Genomic DNA, 25,000 nt, shown 5'->3' with positions numbered 1-25,000 from the left:
CATCGCCCTGCTCCTGGTCCAGGCCATCCTGGGCTCCATCGTGAACGCCTTCATGGTGGGCTGCATGTTCGTGAAGATCTCCCAGCCCAACAAGAGGGCCGAGACGCTGATGTTCTCCCACAAGGCCGTGGTGTCGATGCGGGACAGCAAGCTATGCTTGATGTTCAGAGTCGGGGATCTACGCAACTCTCACATCGTGGAGGCTTCCATCCGGGCCAAGCTCATCCGGTCCAAGCAGACCAAGGAAGGGGAGTTCATCCCCTTGAACCAAACGGACATCAACGTGGGCTTCGACACGGGCGACGACCGCCTCTTCCTGGTGTCGCCCCTCATCATCTCCCATGAGTTCAACGAGCTGAGCCCCTTCTGGGAGCTCTCCCAGGCAAAGCTGGAGAAGGAGGAGTTTGAGATTGTCGTCATCCTGGAGGGGATGGTGGAGGCAACGGGTAAGAGAGAATCATATAATAATAGTAATAATAATATCTTTCTTTTTTATATAGTATCTTTCATAGTGGCCCACTATCACAAAGCGCGTTACAGAGGCAGGCTGTGAACTGCACATTATATGCAGGGTCACTTCAAATAGGACATTGATTTAACATCTCATCCGCAGGATGGAGCACAAGGAGGTGAAGTGACTCGCTCAGGATGACACACAATGAATCAGTCAATGGCAGAGGTGGGATTTGAATGGGTGACTTTCTGGTTACAAGTCCCTGGATTTTAACCACTGGATCACATTGCCTTAGCACGGATTTGTAAGAAAGAAAAGCTGTCAGTGTCCGGGAAATCAGTCGTGTTCGTTTCCTAACCGGTGTGCGCTGGCTTGTATAGAGTATATTGGAGAAATTAGACTATTGATTACTGAGGTCTTATAGCTCCAGCAGTCATTAGACCTGACTAATCGATTCTATGCTTCTTTAGGCAGGATTTGTTATGAACGTCTTTTATCGACCAGTCAAGTCTTTTTAAAAAAAAAATGTAATGTTCTGTGTTTCACGCCTCATGAGACGCAGGTCAGTACTCCGTCAACATTATTTACACTAGATTGACTACTGCTAATTAATACTTCAGAACTAATCTCAGAGTAACTAATATGGTCGCTCACGACAGAGAAAAAGAAAGCACTGGGCTGCAGTGTAGAAGGCAGTGTGTTTGAGTAGCTCAGTGGATAGAAAGCACTGGGCTGCAGTGTAGAAGGCAGTGTGTTTGAGGAGCTCAGTGGTTAGAGTGCTGGGCTGCAGTGTGGAAGGCAGTGGGTTTGAGTAGCTCAGTGGTTAGAGAAAGCGCTGGGCTGCAGTGTGGAAGGCAGTGGGTTTGAGTAGCTCAGTGGTTAGAGAAAGCGCTGGGCTGCAGTGTGGAAGGCAGTGGGTTTGAGTAGCTCAGTGGTTAGAGAAAGCGCTGGGCTGCAGTGTGGAAGGCAGTGGGTTTGAGTAGCTCAGTGGTTAGAGAAAGCGCTGGGCTGCAGTGTGGAAGGCAGTGGGTTTGAGTAGCTCAGTGGATAGAGAAAGCAGTGGCTGGGCTGCAGTGTGGAAGGCAGTGGGTTTGAGTAGAGTGGTAGCTGCAGTGTGGAAGGCAGTGGGTTTGAGTAGCTCAGTGGTTAGAGAAAGCGCTGGGCTGCAGTGTGGAAGGCAGTGGGTTTGAGTAGCTCAGTGGTTAGAGAAAGCGCTGGGCTGCAGTGTGGAAGGCAGTGGGTTTGAGTAGCTCAGTGGATAGAGAAAGCACTGGGCTGCAGTGTGGAAGGCAGAGTGTTTGAGTAGCTCAGTGGTTAGAAAGAACCTCATTAGTGTTACATTTAAATTTCGATTTAGCGGACTGCAGTTCTAAATAAAACCACAAGGTGGCAAAAAGCACCCACTGCTGCTATAGCATGTAATGTTGGTGGGAATGCATAGATTTGTTAATAGATCCTAGTGATGAAATGATCTACTGGTTGTCAAAGTTTGTTATTAATTTTAGTATTTCTAAATTTAAACACTATTGGAGTGTTTAACAGTTTTGATTGATTTGGTCGAATCGCCAGGGGCCGGTTTTGCAATCCTTTATTTTGTGGTCCAGATTACTTTTCAAAAACCGGATATCATCAATCGCAATTATTTGCAATCTGGATAAATGTATTCCAGCAGGGACATTTCCTGGGGCAAAAAAAAAAAAAAAAAGTTCCATAAAGAACCACATATACAAGATAAAGCAAACAGGTATTTACAGTAACACATGAGATCTATTACTAGTGCTTTCAGTTAGAGTTGCGCTTCCTGGGCGATTTCCCCACCCCTTCAAATCAGCCGAGTCCACTCTTCATTGACATGCTTTGACACTGCTGTTTAAACACCCAGGAAGTGAAGCAGTAGAAGAACTCACGGGTAGCAGTCTGAGAACTTTCTTTAGCCTCGTGTAATGCCAGGTGTCTGTTGCAATTAACAAGTGAGACTCGGGCAATTATTTTGTGGGCTGCAATGGTTTAAAAGGGAAAATTATTTTAGCCACACTCCAGTGCAAAAGCGCTCAGTCACTCGGCTTCTAGTCATACAAACTGAAAGATCTCATAATACAGCTTTCTAAATCTCTGCTGCACAACACAAGAGCTGTAATTGGCTTTTGAGGCATCTTTCAAAGGAATTTCCTGACGCCACTAAATTGGATTTGCAGAGAGCCTGCAGTCCATTTCCTCTATCTGTAAACGAATTGCAGTCATCTGGAATGGAAAGAAAAGTAATCTCGCTCACGTTATTTATGTGCTGGAGAGGTCTCTGTCTATTCGTGTGTGTGTGTGTGTGTGTGTGTGTGTGTGTGTGTGTGTGTGTGTGTGTGTGTGTGGTTTGTATGTATTTAAAGCTGCCAGCGTCACAGTTATGTTCAGTTTAACCTTAAAATACATTTACAGTTCTGTTTAAAATTCAGTATCACCCTTATAAAAGTTATACCTCTGCATTTACCATTCTTTACCAGACCTCTCTGTACTTTACAATGCTTCCCTGTGCTTTAACAGACCTCTCTGTGCTTTACAATGCTTCCCTGTGCTTTACCACACCTCTCTGTGCTTTACAATGCTTCCCTATACTTTACCACACCTCTCTGTGTTTTACCATGCTGTCAGTGTGCTGTGGCTATGTTGCTGCGTTTTATTCTTACCCTTGGTTATGTGACCCGCAGTGCCCGCTGTCTAACCCACTCGCTGGTCATTGACAGGGATGACTTGCCAGGCGCGCAGCTCCTACCTGAACTCGGAGGTGATGTGGGGGCAGCGCTTCATGCCAGTGTTGACCCTCGAGGAGGGCTTCTACGAGGTCGACTACGACACCTTCCACAGCACCTATGAGACGCCCACCCCCTCCTGCTCTGCCAAAGAGCTGTCTGAGCTGGACACCCCCCCAGGGAACCCCCCCAGACTGCCCTGGAGCCAGGAGGAGGCGGAGAGAGGGGACTCCCAGGACCTCATCAACGGAGACATCAACAGAATGGAGAAAGGAGGCCCTGAATGAGACGATGCAATGCAGTATAGCACAGCACAATGCAAATGTATTTTTATATAGCGCCCTCGCTTCAAGTCCATGGCATCCCAGCACTCTGTACAAAAGAGCTCCGACGTTCAGTACACTCCAGCTACAGCTGGTTATAGTAAAGCGCATGTTTAAAAAAAAAAAAAAAAAAGTTTTTCATAAGTGAGATTTAAAATAATCCAACGTTTCCACCTGACTAATGAAGTGAACCGGAATAGTTCTCGAGGAACGAATAGGAATATATGTTCTTGGAGACAGGATGGCCCTAATCCATGAAGGACCTTTTACGTTTTTATGTCAACTTTAAAAGTAATGTTTTGTGTGTGTGTGTATATATTATATCATATCTCAGGGGTCTCCCACGCTGGTCCAGGAGAGTTTACAGGGTCTTCTGGTTTTCATTTCATCCAGTCTCTCAGTTACTTAATAAACCGGTTACTGTCTGAATTAGTCGAACATGTGCTCCAGATCTTTCTCCACTGATGATGCAATGACACCTAGAAAAGCTGCAGGACTGTCTCTCCAGGACCAGGGCTGGTCGCTCCTTCTATACAGCAACACAAGAGAACATGTAGGACCAAGAGGAGACCGTTTGGACCGTCGGGGCTCATCTGGTTCCGTGCAGCTGTTTGATCTCAAAACAGGATTCCAATGAATTAAAACTTCGGTCTAGTTTTATACACATGATTTGAAAGCATCGCTTTTAAGGTGTGATGTAGTTGAAAGGCGAGGGGATATCATATGCCTTTCTTAGGGTTGCACCTATTAGAATTGTTGTGGGTTATAGATGATGATAGATAGACAGATATACACATATATACATACACACATACAACTATTTAAAAGCTGAAAACAAATCAAAGGTCTAATTAAGCTAATGATCAGTTCAATTAAGGGTCTAGTTCAGTAATTGAGAGCTCGGTTGGAATGGAAACCAAGGGTTGAGAAGCACCGTCACAGTTGACATGAAACCAATGCTATACCACTCAAACCCATTTGTAGCTATCTCGTCAGGTACTGATCTGCCACTTTGTAACAAGGTAAGTGTTGCGTTGTTGACGATACATAGCGGCGCACAAGCTGGGACTGGTGGATGCTTCTACGAGACACACCTCGGCTGACCAAACCGCAGACCCAGCTGACAGGCAACTGGAACTGAAGATCAACACCTGAACTCAGAATATATCAAAACGTTAAAAACATTTAAAATAACGAAATGATTGCACATAAAAAGAAAATGTATAAATTACCACGCGTCTCCACTGGAGGGCACTGTCGGCACTAAAATAATCTTTGCAAGAGCTTTGAAATGAACCCACGAATTACCCTCGACACACTTTGTGTTCCTGATTCCTTTACATAACGACTGTACCTGTTGCATGGCAATCAGAACATCACTGCCATTTAAATGCGCACACACGCTTATGTTTGAACCCTGCACATTGATGAGAGGGCAACAGTAGCTTGTGATAGATATCCTAGGTGGCACACACACACTGACAGGCATATGAAGCTGGTTCCCTGACTATTCTGCAATATATATACACACACATATGGCTGATCAAGATTAACTGAGAATGGCTAAAGTCTTAGGGTTTCATGAAAAATAAAATGAATGAATACAAAATAAATAGAAGGGAAAAAAGCAAATAAAAAGAAAAAAGTTTGGAATCAATACTACAGTGACTTTTTTCTTTCCTTTAATTTTTTCTGGGGAAAAACAAACAAAAAAAAAAAAAAAAAACTACAAACAAGAAGTTAAAATGGCTCTTGATGCACCTCCCCCCTCCCTCTCTTCATCAAAATAAAAAAATAAAAACAGCACAACAGGACTCAGTTTTTGCTTCTCTTTTGTTAAATAGTAATAAATACATAAGATGCAGTGGTTGGCTGGTTGGTTGGTTTTTGTTTTTTGTTTTGAAGCAGGAGGGTTACAAAGTGTTTTTTGTTTTCTTTTGTTTAGCAGCAATTCCAACATTGTTGAGAGTGTGGTTAGCAGCTTGAGAGAAACTATATATATCAGAGAGACAGAGAGAGAAGGGGAAGAATGAACAAGGTTTTTTTTTTTTTTTTTTTTTGTTGACAGTTGTCACATTAAAAGTGGGTTCCTACACCCCGAAAAGTGACAGCCAGGAGTGAGGCTTGTCAATCAATTTACCGTTAACCAGTCCGTCCACGCAGGAGAGGGATGATGGGAGAAGAGACAGAAAGAGGACACAGACCGACAGACAATATAAACCGGAAGCATTTGGTTGTTTTCTTCTTATGGAGAAATGTTTTAGTTTTTGTGAAGCAATTCATGATGACAGGTAGCCCCTCCTTCCTTTAGTAGTTTGTTTTATATAAGCCAGTGTGTAGCGAGAAGTTAAAAAAAAAAAAAAAAAAAAAAAATTAAAAAAATAAAAAAAAAAAAAAAGTAAAAATATTAGAAGTCCAAGCTATTTCTTCTTTCTGTATCAATAATAATAAAGAACCCTGCTGTTTCTCTTTTAGTTTGTTTTCTTCTCCACACGCAGGTCTCGCACCTCATGTAGTGATTATTAATAAATTAACAATTTACAATTAAAACACCTAGACTTCAAAAAAAAAAAACAACAATAATAATAATAATAATAATAATAATAATAATAATACAAACAGGGTTTTTCCTCCATTCACAGAAACCCATTCCCCACCCGCCACAAATCATCCACTCTTAAATTCAGATCCCACCCCTCTCCATTTGTCCTTCTTGAACAAAAAACAAGCCTGAAAACTCCCCGGCCCGCCCCCCGGGGTGGGCGGGTACGTTTGCGAAACGCTTCTTGCTTTCGTCCTTTACGTGGTCTCCGTGTGCCTGTATATCTGCGTGCCTCTGTTTGTTTTACTCCATCATTTTTAACTGTATGGCTTTATGCAGTTGTTCTAGAGTCATCAAGAGCTAGCGGCCGCGCTCTGCGAGGGTCCGCCGCCCCCCCCGCACACCCCCACCATGGCCGATTCCTCCGAGTCGGAGCGGCTGTTTCGGGGCAGCCCCGCCAGAGAGCTGCCGACTATGCCGACCTGGAGAGGGTTGTTGTTGTTGCTGCTGCTGCTGCTGCTGCTGGAGCTGGAGCTGGGGTAAGGGGGGTAGCTCAGCCCCGAGGTGGCCACCACACTGTCCTGGGGAGGGGCTACCACTGTCCTAGTCCGGAAGGCAGAGAGACCCAGGTGCAGGTTGGAAGAGCCGTACTGGCTGGAGTCCAGGCTGGGGGGCAGGGTGGGCGGATGGTGGATGGAAGAAGGGGCCAGGTGGTGGTGGTGATGAGCGAGGCTCAGCTCGATGGAGTCTGGGATCTGAGGGGAAGAGATTGGCATCAGCTGCTGCTGCTGCTGCCGGAGCTGGCGCCCGTTGCCATGGTGCCCGTAGACGGGGTGCGGATGGTGGGGCTCGATGATGGTCAGTCCTCCTCCACCGCCGCCCACCAGCACAGAGGGGTAGTGGCGTGGCTGCTGGGTGGCGGCTGGCTTGTGCAGGAGCAGCTGGGGGTAGGAGTCGCTGTTGGGGATTTGCCCGTCACCGCCCGGCCACAGCCTCATCTGCTGCTGAGAGGGAGCCTGGGAAACGAGATCCAAGCAGGGCCATCAGCAAAGCTGTACAATGTGTGTGCAGCTCCGAACAATCTTATGTTAACAGACGGAATTACGTGCCGCTTTACAGTTTTCCCCATATACTTAATGAAGCCATCATGAGAAACCCACTATTAAAAAGTGCTGTTACTTTTTATTATGAGGCACTGCAATATTAAATGTGCAAATGAGTTCCATTGTGTTGCATCAAAGTTTTCAGAGAGTTTTGATGCCGCACCTAGGTCTTAAAAGGCTTGCTGTATTTGAGGCTGCTGAACGTAGCTTTAGAATTGAAGTGAACAGGAGGAACCGGCCTTAGTGAGGTTTGCTTTACTGGCTGTTTATAAAATACCCTTTGCCACCTATCCTGAACAAAACAGAGCAATGAAACCCAGATGGTGGGTAACAAGATCCCGGGACAAACCCCCCACCGGTCAGGCAAGCAGCTGTCTTACAGGGACACCACTTAATGGATGTATTTTACTGCTTCTTGTTCACACACATGTAAGCACGTGCAGGAAATGCACTCTCGTACCTGTGGGCTCTGCATCTCGTAGTCCGTGTGAGTGACAGCGCTGTTGTAGTATCGATTACTATATCGGTAATTCCGGTTATCATTGGAGGAGCCACTCGATCCACCTGCAACCAAAGCGGAATTTGTACAGGAATGAATTGAGGAGGTCAAAGAAAGCCACTTTACAGAAAGACTTACTTCGGGGGGACTAACATTACACACACATTGCTCTATTAGATTTGTTTTACTGGCCTGTTTCGAGTCATCATTCCTATCTTTCCAGAGGGTCTCAAGTTTCCAGTGGAGTTATTTAAGTTAAGTTCGAGGCACTGGCCATGCTATAATCTGAATCCTCAATTGAATTTGCTATAAATCCTTTTTGGTTTGTGTAATGTAATCTCTCAAAAGCTAGCGTCTACCTCAACTAGGAGGGAGTTGTAAATATGTATGGGGAATGATGTACCGATTTATCACAGCCTTTACACCAAATCGTTGTGAAAAAAGCCAGTAACACAACTCTGAAGTGTACCCTGGGGCTGAAACTTGAACTAGCCCTGCACCCACTCCTGGGTCCTGGAACTTCTTTGGTTAAGGTATTAATAGCAGGAGCCAGGTCCCAAGTAAACTGATCATACTTCTCACAGGAAGAACAAATGGCATGAGCCTGTTTACCAATACAAGCTGTTTATATAGCTGTAAGAGGGGAAAGTGCAATTCATTACACATCAAAAAAAAAAAAAAAACTGCTGATCCTTTAAATGATATACCTAACTGAAGGTATTTCTGAAACCCAGGACTGAGTTTCAAGCCGGGAGCGAATGACAATTTGATGGCCGTGATTTTCGTGGCGTGCGGTGCTGTTACCTGAGCTGGAGACGGAGCTGGTGGTACTGGTGGAGTGGCTGTGGTCCATGGCTGGACTGGTGGACGTGCTGCTGCTAGTGTTCGTCCCTTCGTCGGTGGTCTTCTTGAAGAAGTTGTGCTGCAGTGCGTAAAAGGGGGTGATGCGGGTCTTGGGGTCGTAGTCCAGCATGCGCAGGATGAGGTCCTTGAATTTCAGGTAGTCGCAGGGGGCGTGGCCCTGTTCCCCCGCCCGCCGGCCTCCAGGACCCCCAGTTTCCACTCCCAGGATCTCGTGCAGCCTGCGGGTGGCTGGAGGCTTGTACTCCTGAAGGCAGGGGAGGGGGGGGGGGGGGGAGCGAGAGAGAGAGTGAGCTTGTTAAGACTGCATCACTACAGCTATGGCCAAATGTTTTGCATTAGCTAAAATTTTAAGATTGAGTATTTTTAATTTTTTTATCTGTATATTAGATGTAAATGAGACGTAATGAACACCAAACCACTATTAAAACACTCAGGAGACGCATTTGGAAACACTAAAAGAGGAGCGACACATTCCTGGCGTTTCTGAATACCAAACGCTCCCCACTCCTTCGCCTTTCTCTTAATTTATAGCTCAGTATCTGTATGATGCAGCTTTTATTTTCGTTGGCTTTAAGAGTAGATCTTTTTTAAGTCTACTTATCACCGCTACACAGCACGTCTCTTTAAACATGCCATTGCTAACCTTTGTGAAATGAAGAGGAGTGTCGCTATATAAATACCTGAATGTATTTGTGACACAGCAATAGCTGCGCATAAGAATTCATTTTCAACCCAGTAAGTACAAAAGAAAGGACACACAAATATACATACGATAAAGAAACTAGCATACAGACAGACATACAGCTCTGGCCAAATGTTTTGCATCGCCCTACAGAATTAACTAAATGTTGCTGCATTAAGTCAAATGAAACCTGCTGAATAACGTTAACATACTGAATTACCTCTTCGTAGGTTTTTCCATTTACTGAACGAAAAACTGACAAAAGAAAAAACGTGTCTCAATCCTAAAATTGTAGGCGGTGCAAAACTTTTGGCCACCGCTGTACATCCATATATAGAGAAAGGTTCAAATGTTGCCAACGGATTGAATTGCCCCAGCTATGCCCTTATAATCCACTTAGTGCAAAGTGAATTAGACATGCTGGGTCAGAACGATTGCTGCTCCTCCCCTAACCCACGCTGGTATGGATTAAAACAACGGTTTCTCCATCACAGGAATTCACAGAACCAAAGCAGTCCTGCAAAACCGCTGGTCACCATCTGAACCCCTGCGTACAGACTTAACAGAAGCATAGCAAGTACTCCATGAAAACAGCAACCATTACTGCAACCCTCCCAGCAGAACAGCAGCAATAATCCAGCGACATAAAGGTCCGAATCTGGATCTTAAGAGATACACAAGCCCCAGGTATGGCATGATGCAATCGTAACCCCCCCCCCCCCCCCCAATTGCACAGCAGAGCTATTCCAGATTTTAAGGGGGGCTTGTCAAGGTGTATAGGTAACAACCTTGTGACAAGCTAATTAAAAAAGTGTAAAACCTGGAATGGTTCAAGCTGCTCTGCAACGGGGATCCGATTTCCTTCTAGGGGTATTGAGATTAAAAAGAAACAACTGAAAACTGCAAAGGGTTATAATAATGCAACACTGGGTCAGCAAAAATCAGCAGGCAGTTCATACATACCTGTGAGCGGGAAACAAAGCAGCAATCCCCTGGATCAGCACAAGCTTCCCAGAGGAATCTACTTCCCCCGCGCTCCACTTGGGAGTACGTATCGTCTTTCAGAACAGACAGTACCGCGCTTCTCTTTGCACGCTAGCTATGGCTTTCGAGTCGGATTTCACGTATTTCAGCACAGCTTTGTCGCGGTTTGTAAGTGTCTGGCATGTAAGGTGGCTCTTCTTGTAGAACCGATATCATCTCATGCAGTTCGGGTAAAGCTGCTCCATACACACAAAGTATGAACCGATTATTACAGAGATGGAAACAAGACTCCTGTTGTATAGCGCTTTGATCCATTCCTGGTTGTACTGAAAGTTTAATAAGGAGACACACCCGAGCTTGTTACCTTTCCACTGGGTCTAATCAAGCTTGTAGTAAAACCTGGAATGGGTGAAACCGCTATGCAGTAGGAGTCTTCTTACCATGCCCGTTGTAAATCGCAAAAAATGGTCTTGTACTCCATCGTCACCCTATTAAGAGGGAGGAAGCATTGCACCCCCTAATTTAATAATGATGGAATTCAGCGACCTCACTGGGCCAAAAGTAAAAATTGTGCAGGTCTGCCTATCGAAAATTTCAACATTGTTTGACCAATAACCTGTTCCCCACCACTGCTTTTATTCAGACCCAAGCTGTACAACAATATACGAGTCGATACACGAGCGCAGTTTCGCTTATTGTCTGAAAGCAGCACAGCCAGAGCCAAGAGAACGATACTGTTTGTTACAGGAGAACAGAACAAAGGCTACAAGGGGAGAGGTCTCCAGAGTGGCGATGAAAGGGGGAGTGGGAGAAGAACGGAAGAGAAGTAGCCTGAAGAAGTTACTCACGGAGGCCGATGGATAAAGTACCTTCTTTATGTCCTTATTCTTCTTGACCGTCCAGAGGCCTTCGGACAGCTTGTCGAAGTACTTCCTGGCTTTGGGAGCCTGGTCGAGCATGTGGGAGGGAGGGACTCCCAGGACCTCCACTATCTTATTCATCTGATCCACCTGCGAGACAGTGAGAGAGAAGGGAGATCAGATACACACAACAGGGGCACCGAATGCAAACTCACAACCAGGTGGTGCTACATTATACACTGTAAGCAAATTGTCCAGGTGCTACATTTACTATAGATGGGGTGATATGCCTATAACTTGCCTAAAGGGAAAAATGTTGACCTATAATATTTTACAAATATCCACGTATCGGTTTTCTTTGTACCTCGTTGGAACCACTGAAGAGGGGCTCCCCTGTGTGCATCTCCACCAGGATGCAGCCCAGGGACCACATGTCGATGGCCAGGTCATACGGCATGCCTAGCAGTACCTCTGGAGAGCGGTAAAACCGGCTCTGGATGTACTGGTAGATCTGAGAGAGAGCGAGCGAGAGAGAAAGAGACACACAGACAGAAGACAGGAGTCAGTCAGCACACTAATGCATCTATAACTAAAAACACAGAGATCATCAGTTAGTCATTGAATTTAGCAAGCTTCCTGGCTTAAACTATTTGAGTTCTCAAACTTATAAAAGAAACTTAGTCAAGTGGAGAAACATCTGTGCCACCTTCACTAACTTACAATCCTCACTGAACGTTTTAAAGTTTTGGGTGGGTTCACAAAACCGTAATTTGGGTAAAAAAAACACAACTCCAAGACTTAAAAAAAAAAAAAAATCGCATCCCACACCACCACCAGAACTGATCAAACGATTCTTAAGCCCGAGTCACGGAGGGATTCTCAAACCCTCCCAGGACGTTCCTCCTCACCCTCTGTCCGAGCTGGCAGGAGCTGCCAAAGTCGACGATCTTGATGGCGCTGCGCTTGGGGTTGCACAGCAGAATGTTTTCGGGCTTGAGGTCGCAGTGGATGATGCTGAGCTCCGGCGTGGCCAGGAACAGCAGGGCCGTGCACAGCTGCTGGGCGAACTTGCGCGTCAGGTTAAGGGAGACGCCGCGGAAGTTGGTGTTGCGCAGAAGGTCGTACAGGTTATAGGAGAGCAGCTCAAACACCAGGCAGAGGTGATTACGGAACATGAAGTGACGTTTCAAGTGGACTGCAAAAAAAAAAAAACACACAATGAAAAAGGATTTCAGGGGTGGGGGGGTTCAAAATTAGAAAGACACTGGGGGAGAAATCCTTCTTTAAATGTGTACAGCTATTACATATATATAAAACACACTAAGAACTCTGTTGGTGGTCACGTAAGCGTGCAAAGCCAATGGTTGCTCATGTCAGGAGCGCTAAGCGAGCGCTAGAGGCTCGTTTCTGATCGTGGTTGTGCGTCGAGCCCCGCTGCAGGACCTCTTACCGATGTAGTATTTCATCTCCGTGTCGTGTTTGTTCATGAGCTCCAGCAGACGCAGCTCAATCTGGGCTTGGTTCAGGAAGGCTTTCTTGTTCTTGATGATCTTGATGGCCACCCACTCCTGCTCATGATGGTCGTACGCCTTCACCACCTGAAACACACACAGCATGTTAACACACACACCCCAGGGTGGGGTTAATAGCAAGACAAGGAATTTTTTTTTTTTTTTTTTTTTTTTTAGAAAGTATCGTCTTTCCTGCAAAGGTTGGCTTGCTAAAGTACATTTAAAATATCAAAAATACAAACAGAAGAAATAAAAAAGTACTCAATAGTCTTAAATTTAAGTAGACACGGAATAAATTCAACAATTGACAAATGTTTTGGACTTGGACAATGAAAAAGAAATCCAGCCGAGACTTTTGTCGTTCAATTTCTTTTAATTTCATATTTCGAAACTGTTCATTCCTTGCTGCTCCACTGGGAGTCCCTCCCGCTCCAATCTGAAGTCTGACCTGCCCGAAGGAGCCCTTGCCGATGAGCGAGTCGATCTCGTAGCGGTCCAGCCACTTCTCCCCGTTCTTCACAATGTAGTCGTAGTTGTCATCATCGTAACCGTCGTTGTACACCTTCCGCTCCTTCTTAGTGCTCGAGTCCTCCGGGGGCACATGCTGGGCACGCCGCTTCTTCTTTGTGTAGTACACCTGCCACACACAATACAGCACTCATCTAACTGTGGAGTACACCTGCCCCACACAATACAGAACATATCTAACTAATAGCATCAGGACACTGCTGCTGCCGCCTTGTGTTTTAACGTTCCCTAGACTAGACTAAACTAAACCATGACATGAGCCTCTATATTCCTATTTGTAGGTTTTTTTTGCTTCACTATTGCTTACACAGTTAATTTTACTATTACGCAACGTTTACCGAATACAGATTTAAGGAAGGGATACTAATACTGTATTAAGAAAAACCAGATTACATCTTTTACAATCAATAGGAACACAACTCTTGGGTTTTTACAAGTAAAGGAGATCCATCATTTCCAGTACGTCAGGCGGGGGTAATCACCTCGTTGATGTGCTTGTAAGTCTTTATGAGATCCACCGAGAGTTTTCGGAGGGGTGCAGAGGCCGGGTCACGAAAGGTTGGGGGGATCCTCCTCTGTAATATCGTCATGTCTGACAGCACCTGTCAAAATGGAAAGAAAGAAGTTAACTGAGGACAGTCTAGAGCTCCGTCCTCTAAAACCAACATCCAGGATTAGCAGCGTGCAGATTCCTCACCCTGCAAGAAAGCTTTATTAAGCTCTTTGTAACCATGATGTCTTCAAAGACATGGCTGCAGCTGACCTTTTCATTTGTAATATCATTTATTTATTTTTTACTTTGCCCAGTCACATTAGAACTCCCCTAAACACATCAATTACGGCTATTTTTCTTTTTTTTTTTAATTTAGTAGTCAGTTACTTTTTGTACTTTTCTTTTTAATATTCAATTATTTGTTAGGCTCAGCTCACCGCTACCACCCCTACGCTGACAATGCATTAATATCGTAGAGTTCTCACAAACAGGCATTTCACAATAACACAAACCAAATTAAAGATCGTCTTGCTGAAGCAGTTTTTATTTTAGCCCAACGAGGTGTTCACGTGTGGAAGCGATGTTCTAGCAAAAGTCACAGGGCAGTGACGTCAGCTCCCTAGCAACAAGCCTCCTGTGTTGGGAATGCATTAATTTAATGCAGAGGGTTTGTGCATTTGAGAAAGGAGAGGAAGACTCATGAAATTAATTGGAGACTGAAGTTGAAGCAATTCCCCTCCGCTGTACGAATTAAAACAGTGTGCTGCTTTTTATACGAAAAATGAGAAAAAAGCAGGTTGTGTAGAGTATTTATACTGGACCCCGACACCCCCAATAAAACGAGGGAGTGACTGTATGGTATTTATTATTAGCCTATTTGTTCTTCTATGGGTCTCTTGCTACATCACAGCCCTCAATATATAGCAGATTTATATTGGACACCCGCGATATATCAATAAATATTAAAAAAAAACAATAAATTTGAATAATACATCAAAGTAGAATAGTCCGAGGAAGGCTCCCCCAAGCAGAGGGTTGGCATTACCTGCTGCTGGTCGGCCATGGAGTGGATGTTGCTGAAGGAGGGGTGGCTCTGCTGGCTCGACATGGTTGCCTCAGCGGGCGAGACGCCCAAGGCAGCAGGCAGGCAGAGGGAGGAGGAGGAGGGCTTGCATCCTGAGCTGCTTCCACCTGAGACAAAGAGAGAGAAGGCAAGGTGAGTGACAATTGTATTGCAGGCTGAGGACAAAACGCACAGCCTACTGGAAGTCAGGTTAGAAGTCCCATTAAACGCCCTGGTGAGTTAATGATGAACATGTTAAAATTGGTCACACCTGAGGTTAGTTTTATTTTAAGAGGCTTCAGGACTTGGGTCAAAGTGAAAATGCAGATATCTTTCCGTGCATTACCCACTAGGAGTGGTAATGATTCATTGTGTATCGATAACTTTCACACGTCGTTTCTTACAGGTTATATCTAGGTATGCATGATACAAGACCGAAAGCAAAACATAGCTCACTTCAGTTCACCTAATGGTTCTTGAATGACGAATAAGTGCGTTAGCTGGAATGAATACATATTCCTTATCTAATAAAACAGCCCATCATTAAAATGATCGTTTGGCAATATAAAAAGGGGTCTTGCTTCTAAAGTTTCTGAACAACTGGAAACATATTTGACGCACTGTAAACCCGGCACACATCCTTTTTCATTATATCTGCAACGAAAATGAAGTTATTCTCCAAAAGGACTGACGCATTTAAACGGAAACTCTTATTAAAACAGCTTGAAGAAAAATGACAGTATGTACCATTACAAAACTTTTTAAAAAAAGCATTCCAGATGAAGAGGGACAAACAGGATCAGGTACTGTGCTACAAATGACAAGATCAACTGCATCCATATCTATTCCTGTGAACTTATGACATAGCCCCCAACAGAACAGCCCCGCCCCTCATGCTCTATATCCCTGACCCTGGATTGGTGGAGTCCTGCTGGGCCAATCAGCTGCCGGTATCCAGGGCTGGCTGTGGGGTCTCTATAAATAAGCCTTGCTGGTGTGCTGCTGTCTCAGCAGCCCTTCCCACCATGCACCTCTCTCGCCCATACACACAGCTGACTAAACTAAGCACAGCTGTCAGCAGCCACTCACCCACCGTCGCCCGGGCAACCAGCAAGCTCCACCCAATCAGGTGCCCTGGCTGACAGCTGAGCAGCAGCCAGGAGCCTCAAACCCCCCTCCCCCCTGTCACTCTCACTATACTGCAAAAAGTGCTGAAGCTGTCCCCTGCAAGTCCCTGTAAGGACAAAACACGCAGCCCAGCAAGCCCCTTGCAGACTTCCTGCCCAAAGATGGGTATCCGTCTCTATGCAGAGAGCGATAGAGGGACAGAGGCACACAAACAATAGATTCACACTACAAAGCAAGGAAGAGGGGAAACGGTGAGGTCATTCACCTGCAGGGCTGCCTCTACAAGAGCAGGTGCATTTATTATTATTATGGAAACCGCGGGAATTAACAGCTTGGGTACAAAAAGTAAGGAAGAAATAAAACACAAATAAAAAAATATAATCAATCACGGCAGCTTTTATTGTTCTCTTATAGCATGACTTTTAGAAGAAAAAGTCTGTCCCTTAAACGTTAGGTAAACCCTATTTCGTACGGCAACCTTTTGTTTAGGGTTTCTCATCTGTTTGGGAAAGCTGAATTGATTATTAAATGAAAATGTGGTAAAGTCTAAAAGTTTAATAACACACACAAATATATTTAAAGAAATAGTAGATTGTTACACCATTAACAAATTTGCAGCTAACCATCAAAAGCCCACAAGCACCTCCACTGCTTGTTTTCAAACACACTTTCCCTTGACAAAGGCATGCTAAACACAGCAAAATGTTGAGAAGTTGGCGCTTTGAGCATATATAAATATATAGTAACTTCAAATGCTCTACAATACGACCTTCATTTACACCCTCTTAGATGGCGTGGCCCAGAGACTGAAGAGTTCAGAAGGTCATTGCCGGGTTCAGCAGAGGACATGGCAGCAGCAGCGGTGTCCAATCAGATCACTGCTTTCCTTGCCCACACGAGGACTACTACTGGGGGGGGGGGGGGGGTGCCACGTCAGGGCACTGTACAAATCCAAACCACACAGTCGGCCAATATCATCCTCTTCCTAGCCATAGAACACTACACTGTACAACTGAAAAATGCACAACGGAGCCCAGGGTCTTGAAGATATCTCGGGGTGGTGTGAAAACATCTTATACCATCCCTATTTCAACGTAACAGCTACAGATAGTAGTGCTGTACGGTCCTAAAACCCTGCTGTATTGTGCAGCTCTTTCCACTGAATAAAGGCTTCACCAAGCTGGGGCAAAACACACCCCAGGATTAATACAGCGATTACAAAGGTGGCAGTACACAGACCTTTTAGTCCCAACAATTTTATATCACCATCTCTTTTCGAGGAGCTCTCCGGTAATCATTCATTTTCAGCCCAAAAATCCAATCTGTGAAAAAACCTTTCGAATCCTGTCAGATCAGGTTTGGGAACATGTCTAGAGATCCTAATGGAGTAAACAGAAGAGGCTTGACAGCGCCCTTCTGCACAACGCAGACACAAAAACAGGAGTCAAACCATGTGAAAACCGATGGTTTAATGCAGCAGTTCCCAACCCCGGTCCTGGGGACCCCCTGTGTCTACTGGTTTCCATTCCAGCTCTCAATTACTCAACTAGACCCTTCATTGAACGGATAACTTGCTTAATTAGACATTGGTATTGGTTTTCAGCTCTTACAGTTGCAGAGTTCATGTTATGTACACCTTCCTTCCTGCAGGTCCCTTACTAAGCTGTAGATTATAAAAGGATGTACACTTCTTTTAACCCCCTTTTCCACAGTGTTTGGTGAAGTCCATTTTGAATCTTTCTCTAGCATCGCACCCAGTCCTTGGTTTCAGAGCTGAAGATGCCATTTGTCTGCTTTTGTGAACCGATTATAACATACCGTGGAAATTTTACACCGGCCCAGCCCTCTTCAGAACTACCTTCAAATTAGGTCGATTATTGAAATAATCAGAAGTCTGATGTTACGCTGATCCTCCCTAGTCACTGCATGAACAGTTAACACTGGGTGTGTGACACATTCATGCTGTGATAATAGGCGTGATCAATTCTAATAATATTCAGCAGGGGCCTGGTCATTTTAAAGACAAAGAGAAAATATGTAAACTCAGGACTGGGTGCAGGGCTAGTGTGAGTTTCAAGCCCTGTCAAATTCACTTCTGGTGCAGCAGCTATTAGGAAACCACCCCACACCCTGAGCACCCCTCATCTGCGGGGTCAGAATACCCTGCTGCACAGGAACTAAACAAATCCAGACAGGAAACAAAGTCACAATAATGTCTAGATAACCAAATTTGAAAAACTATAAAGTTGTAACGAGAAGCAATAAACAAGAGAGGAGGAGAGGGGATACAATTTATTTGACTAAACTAAACAATTATAAAATGTAGTTAATTAAATCATTATTGTTTAATTAGAAAAGCGTTTAAAACGACTTGCCCTCTTAATGCAGAGAGCAGCTCAGAGTATGGAGCTCAAGCCCACCAGAATGCATACCACAATGGATTTCAAAGACTTGTCTTTCCTTTGAAATGAACAAGTCTTCTATGTGATGCTGTACCTGCGGCTTTGTGAATCAACAGTATCCCTTTGTCTATGGCACTTAAATAAGAGTAGCCAAGGCCCTTGTTTGTCCCTGCTGCAAACGCCAGCACTGGCAAGCGCCCACAAAGTCTGAACTTTAGACTGCAAGTTCAAGCTGAGTCAGACACTGCTTATTAATAAAGACCATCTGGGTTTGTCCTGCATCGAACAGCAACAGAGGTCTAATTCAAGCCCTGGCACATTCGCTGGGCTTCCAGGCGATAGGCCATGAAAGCAAACGAGCAGTCCTCTGCTCTAATCACAAACCCACACCGCCTCTCCCCCAGTCCCTCGGCTCCAGCCAATAGAGCTGCCCTCCATTTAAAAAAAAAAAAAATCACAGGTTCACTGTTAATGACACCAGCTACTGAACTTGCAGCAACCAAATTAGCAACAGGAAACAGAAAACCTGAATCTTTTGTTTCGTCACACCGCTGTCTTCGAAGCATGTTGGAATCTGAAGTCTTACCAAGCACAAATTTGTGTGTCAAAACTTGCTGACTTTGGTTTGCGTTAAAAGATCATCAAAAAAAAAAAATTATAATAATTCTGCGGCGAAGTTTAGGATAACAGCCTCTTGCAACACACTCCATCAGATTCTTGGCGTCCGTTGGCAAGCAAAGAACAGCAAAACAGAAGCAGGGTTCGTATTCCTGGAAAGCACAGGAAACCCAGTCAGCATTACTCAAACACTTCTACTTTCTCATTCTAGAGAGCAAGCGCTCTCCCGTCGAGTTTCTAATTCTCTGGAAGTCGTGACAGAACTTCAGCGTCCCAAAATCAAGGTAAAATACATTCTTTTCTGCATAAATCCACTCTCACGACAAACACAGTAAGCCTCATCAACCATGCAGTTTGTGCCCCCCCCTCTAAAGACCACATTTAAATGGACCCCTCTAGCAACTACTAAGCAGGTCACAGTGTGGTGAAACCCATTTTAACAAGCCCTCAGCCAAGCTCCTGTCCGCAAGATCTGATCTAACCCAGCAGGATGTTACGTCTCAACCCAGACCACTTACTAAGAGAGACAAAATCCAGGAACTGACAGAACAGCACTGCCAGGGCCTTGTCTTATCACACATCAGTTTCCGTACTAGCTCCCCTCCAATTGAAAGCTGCCAGTCTTGACGTCATTTTTCAGATTTAGAGCATCTCCACTGATCACATGTCTTTCTACACTGGGTACCGTCTCTGTGGGCCAGAGACTTGTTTGGGGGGGGGGGGGAGGCAGGGTCTGGAGGTCCAATTGAAGTAATTACTGCTGCACTGAAATTAAGCATACAGTAGGCGTGTTAAAGAACTGAAACACAGGGAAATTAAGAGTGCACACGCAGTAGTGCATGTGTGGAAAGTATACACAGGATTTGCTCTGTGTGTGTTTTAAACGGGAATGGATATGTCTGTGTTTCAAAACCAATTTGTCCAGCAATCAGAGAAAAGGGATACTACAGCAGGCTGGCACGCTCTCAGGTACAACATATTAATACCACAACTAAAAGGAGTCTTGCAAAATAAGCATCTCAAAACAGATTTCATCACTGTCAAATGTTGTGCAGCACACAAGACCATTTTCCTGTCAAAACAAGCGTTATTTTTGTTTGAGTTACTGGTTCCTAGCTACTTTCCAGCACCACCTGTTTTTTTTTGTTTTTTTAGAGCTCATTAAATTGGGGCTCCACACTGGGCTGTCTGTGATTTTCACATGAACACTCCGCCCTTCATTCTCATTAAGAGGACTGCCTTGATATACTGTAAAAAAAATAGCACGAAAAAATACAGAACATGTTTACTGTTAGACTTTCCAGCACTGGGTGGATTGGTGAAAGCAACCTTTGTTATTCTTTTCTGCAACGTCTTTCCCTATACAGGGACGGGAATAAGACTCCCATTGCATGGCAGTTTTGATCCATTACCGGTTTTACTAGTTATTTACTACACCCGACCTTGTTACTTCGAACACCGTGGCGAATCAAGCTTGTATTAAAACGTGGCATGGGTGACATCACTATGCAATAGGAGTCTTACTTCCATCCCTGCTATGGAACTTATAAAATCAATGCAACTTTATTTTTTTCCTTTAACAAACGGGCTTTGACATTAAAATCAAATCTTTATTTTAAAATGTTTAAAAACTGCTAGTGCGCTCAGAAAAGTTGGCTCTCAGAAAGGAACCCGAACTACACATTAAAAGGAAATTAACCTTGGAGCACAGCACAGCCCAGCAGGCAGACCTGGAAAGCCAGTTCAAGTTTCACTATGACGAGATGACGTGTCATTTTTCTGATCTCGTAACTACTGCTGAAAGTGCACCAAAACGGCGCGTGACTAATTGTTTATTTACTTTCTCCGCAGCGGCACGGCTTTTCATGGGGGGGGGGACGACAACACATCAGGGTTCATCTGCAGTGTCAGGAGGGTCCCCCCCCTTCATGGTTATCACAACTTGAGCTTTGGACCAAACACGAGGAGCCAGCATGGACGGGAAGGCACCTGTGCACATACTGGAACAAGAAACTGGATTTGTATCTACTTTTACAATCGAGATTAGTCAAAGAGAAACAAAACCAGTGCCCCACAAGGACACAGTCCAATTTTTAAAAAAAGAAAGAAAAAAACCTGGGAACAGCTGCAATCAGACTCAACAGTAAAAGATTGAGACAGTCAGCAATAATCAGTACAGTCTCAATAAAAAAAAGGGAAGGAAAATTGAGATCAATAGGGACTTAAGTTTTGGGAAAGTTCTGTAAAATACAATTGACACATCGCTCAAGACTCTGAACGCAGAGCAGCACAAGACAGTCCGAGTTTTACAAGAACAACTTTCCATTGTTTAGCCAGTCTGTAAAACCACTGGAGCTGTGGATAGAAAAACAGCTGAATGCTTGCAGTACAGCTCCATCTAGAAATGTTGTTATTTGGGACTGGGTCCCGCATTCAAGCAACGCTGACCAATCACTGACACGAAACTACAGCCCAGTCAAGCTGGGTCACTGAAAAACTCAATGTAAAATATTTCCTGAACAGCAACCTCCTATCCCAGCATTTACAATCTCATGTCTTTTTAAAAAATAAATAAATAAATAAATAATATGCATAGGTTTTATGTCAAATTTGCAAAACACAAAAATCATTCATCTTTAGCTACCAGGGATAAAAAAATAATAATAATAATTACTGGACAAAGCAGTAAAAGCACAGATCAGAAGATAACGGTTTAAAACCCAGGCTGGTGTAACCCACCAATCAGCCCACAACAAGCCTGTCTGCATCCTGTACTGGAAAACGGTGGGGAGGCGCCTTCTCAGCACCTCTGAACTTAGGGAGACAAACACAAGGTCACCGAGATGGGGCAGCAGCTGCCCTGCAGTTCTCTTAACTTATTTGGCTTCCCATTATTTTGCTCAACCAAAGTTTTTTCAGCAACACCCTACAGAATGAACTCATTTTGCTTCAGAAAGGCCGAACAACAAAAACCTGTTGAATAACAGCGTTAGGGTTACGTACAGAACTGCATACCGCCGCTTTGCAGTTGTGATCCCCATGTACTTAATTAAAACACACTGAAAAATATGACATTCTGAAATGTAACTTGAAATATTGTGCCACTATTCTGGCTCCCCGGTGGACTTTTGCAATATAATTATGTAGTTTCTTTGATTACATGTTATATGGTATAACCCCCTACTGCTGCAGATAGCATCCAACAAAATGACGTCAATTTTCCGATTGAGGTATAAGTTTAAAAAAAATATGTATACTGACTTCTGGAGTTCTTCCTAAGCAGGTGGGACTGGGGGAGATAGCGGCTCGGCTCATGGTTGCCGGTCCATTCCGTCTGTAGCATTGCCAGCCTTCTCTGGGCAGAGGGCGGTTCCTCCTCCACACTAGAGGTGATCACCATTGGAATCGTTTATTGTTGACACCCCAAAAAAAATAAAACAAACAAATAAATAAAATGCAAATCAAAACTACAATCCACGGGAGCCCGTTTCACAGAGTACCGGAGCAGAACTGCGCGTCCTGCGGCGAAAAGTCTTCGGGAACAGAACGTGCAAATCCACTGGAAATAAGCAAGGCCGTGTAGGTGAGCGGGTTTGCTTGGAAAAGCTTTATTTTTTTTTTTTCTCTCCAATCTGAACAGATGTCTTGTCTCCTGAGTTTGAGCAGCGGCGTCAAAACAAAACAATGAAATTAAAAAAGGCACCGATATTTCAAGAGTTCAGCTCCTGCGGTTCATTCGTGTTCAGGGACTTCTAAGGCAAATGCTTACTGGTAGTTCAGGCAACAGCGCTTCTTTGCATGTGCGTTGAAAAAATAAAGATGATATGGATTTTCTTTTATTTGGTTGCTCACATCGAAAGCATTACTCCATTCGCAGTTTTGGCGTAGAGGCAGCACTGTGTACTCAGTCTACACAACATAGTTGAATGCGGCTTGTGTGTCCGAGTCCTGCGTTGCGGTGATGGGAGAAATGGGCAGCGGAAAGAGGCACAAGAAGAAAAAAAAACACACACACACACGTTGGCCGGGGTTTCTCGATCTCTTCCGAACTGCACTGACCCGCCCCGTCACTTCTAGCGAAGATATAAAAACAGCTGAGTGATCGATTCCTAGCAGATAAACTTCGAAAACACACAAAAATAACGATCATAACCTTGCAGTCTTTTTAATCCACTTTATATATTCCTCTGACTTCACGTTAGCTGCCTAGTGTTAGGAGGCCGGGGTCTTTATAACGGGGGTCCAGTGTTAGCACGGTAAAGGTCGGTACAGGCAGGAGTCCACGGTTTCTTTCTTCTTGGATGAAGCGGTATGATGTCAACAGATGTCCATTGCTGACCTTAGACCCAAGCAGGTTGTTTTTTTTTGGGGGGGGTGGGGGGGTTGTAGTCCGAATGACAAGTCCCGTCCGTCCCCCCCACCTTCCCTTGATCGATAACAAACAACACACACTCCCAGCGAGGGAGGGACAGGATGCGAGCAGACACACACACACCTCTCCGCTCGTCTCAGGCTGCAGCTAGCGATTATTCAAAACTACAGAAAGCATTAGAAATACAACAGTTCAGCAAACCACCACTCGCAAAGAAAACTACTACTATACATATAAAGCAATGGTATTAATGCACCGGCGGTGGTTTTTATATACTCATTTGTTTTGCATTGAAAAAGTAAAGCGATTGAAACTGGCTTTAAAAGATGAGACTCCGATCTCCTGTCTTCGAGTTTGGTTGTAGCTCATTAAGAGGAAATAGTTGTCACACAACAAAATATATACCGTAAATAAATATATTCTTAAAATCCAGTTAACATTGCAGCATTTGCATTTCTAGTTATTGCACATTTGACGTTTAATAATACTACTACTACTAATAATAATAATAATAATAATAATAATAATAATAATAAAGCAAGCGGTTTCTATTTTCTGATAAATTGGTTTTAAGCAGTGAAGGAAAGCCGGGCCCGAGTCTTATTCACTTGTGCCTGTCCTTCTGAACGTGTTTCCAAAACAAATCCTCTGTGTTTTCACTGGCGTTTTTCCACGGCTGTCTGTTTTAAATCCACGGTGTTGCAGTCTCTCTGCGGTGCCGAGGAGCGATTGTTTCTGCCCGGCCAGCCCCCGCAGTTCAGTGCTGACGCCCGCACCTCCTCGGCCTCTCCGCAGTTTCCGTCACACCGATATCCTCCAGATCCTCTCCCGGCCGCCCGCCCTTCCCTGTCGGTTAGTTGTTAATGTTTCCCCCGACACTCTAGCTCATATTCGCCGCTTTCCCCCCCAGTGTTCACTCCCCGGGTTTGACTCTCTCTGCCCGGCTGCGATCCACACCCAGGAACGCTCCACCGTTCGAGGAAGGGGGGCGCGGGGGTTGCGCTTTTGAGATAAAATATTTAAAACGCTTCCTTTCGCATAACTCCCACGTCATGGCACATTAAAATTTTTTTAAAAAAAAAAACCCTGAAACTTTTCAAGTTAAAGTACGTCAGCTTCACGATTTGAAAAGGTTTTTTTTTTTTTTTTTTTTTTTTAAAATATATATTTATTATTTTATTGTAAACCTTATTTAAACCCCACCCACGCCACACACAGTGGCGCCGCCCAGCCGCTCCTCTCCATTTATAGTAACCTAGCAGATATATATAGAGACTCGACGCGCGCCCCTGTGGGCTCGTCCCCGAGTGCGCGTCCACGACGCAGCGCTCGTACTCGCGAGGGCACCACCTCGTCCCAATACATACAACTTATTTTTGTTTTCTTAGATTTTAACAATACTATTATTATTATTAGTCTAAAAAATATTGCACGAACCGATTAATGGGACTGAGCTCTCCACAGAAATCAGGTGCTGGTGTTGACTGGGAGAAATTTACCGTTCAAAACGTGAAACAGGAGAAGAACTAACTGCTTGGGTTTATATGAAGATTGCGGCTTTTCTCGGGAAACACTTGTTTTAAACACACACACAAAATTAGCAGCACGGAATCTGGGTGCGAGAACTAACCGCCACCCCGCCCTCAAAACTGGGCTGCTACTCCCCCGCCAAGGTTAGGCCAGGGGCAGGCTCTATAACACACTCCCACTTTGATAGCGTGTTGAATGTCACACAAGAATCAGTCACACCGTTTTATTAAATGCAATTAAACTCGATACTACTGTAGCCCGAAAAATGTGTAAAAAGTTGCCATTTTCAATATGCTTTGAAAT

General features: G+C 44.4%; 1 protein-coding gene and 1 pseudogene across 5 annotated transcripts in view; one reads left to right on the top strand and one right to left on the bottom strand.

The window, feature by feature from the left end:
* The window catches only part of LOC121304151, a 9,056-nt pseudogene extending 4,745 nt beyond the window's left edge, over nt 1–4,311 (top strand).
* Nucleotides 4,312–6,309: 1,998 nt separating this feature from the next.
* LOC121304129 (dual specificity tyrosine-phosphorylation-regulated kinase 1B-like) overlaps nt 6,310–25,000 on the bottom strand; it is a 40,250-nt gene continuing 21,559 nt past the window's right edge. For 3 of the 5 annotated variants that reach the window (XM_041235096.1, XM_041235095.1, XM_041235093.1), the window contains exons 2-11: nt 14,630–14,775; nt 13,574–13,693; nt 13,012–13,200; nt 12,503–12,650; nt 11,961–12,247; nt 11,417–11,563; nt 11,041–11,202; nt 8,467–8,770; nt 7,624–7,727; nt 6,310–7,076 (exon numbers count right to left, since the gene is read on the bottom strand). In XM_041235096.1, the coding sequence (XP_041091030.1) occupies nt 6,414–7,076; nt 7,624–7,727; nt 8,467–8,770; nt 11,041–11,202; nt 11,417–11,563; nt 11,961–12,247; nt 12,503–12,650; nt 13,012–13,200; nt 13,574–13,693; nt 14,630–14,692 (2,187 nt within the window). In that variant the 5' untranslated portion in view covers nt 14,693–14,775 and the 3' untranslated portion in view covers nt 6,310–6,413. Of the gene's footprint in view, nt 7,077–7,623; nt 7,728–8,466; nt 8,771–11,040; nt 11,203–11,416; nt 11,564–11,960; nt 12,248–12,502; nt 12,651–13,011; nt 13,201–13,573; nt 13,694–14,629; nt 14,776–22,056; nt 23,643–25,000 lie in introns of those variants that run through there. The other 2 variants (XM_041235091.1, XM_041235094.1) reach the window with 2 other exon arrangements.

The sequence above is a fragment of the Polyodon spathula genome, chromosome 37 (assembly GCF_017654505.1).
Source record: "Polyodon spathula isolate WHYD16114869_AA chromosome 37, ASM1765450v1, whole genome shotgun sequence".
Lineage (NCBI taxonomy): Eukaryota > Metazoa > Chordata > Actinopteri > Acipenseriformes > Polyodontidae > Polyodon > Polyodon spathula.
This window is presented reverse-complemented; position numbering and strand designations above follow the sequence as displayed.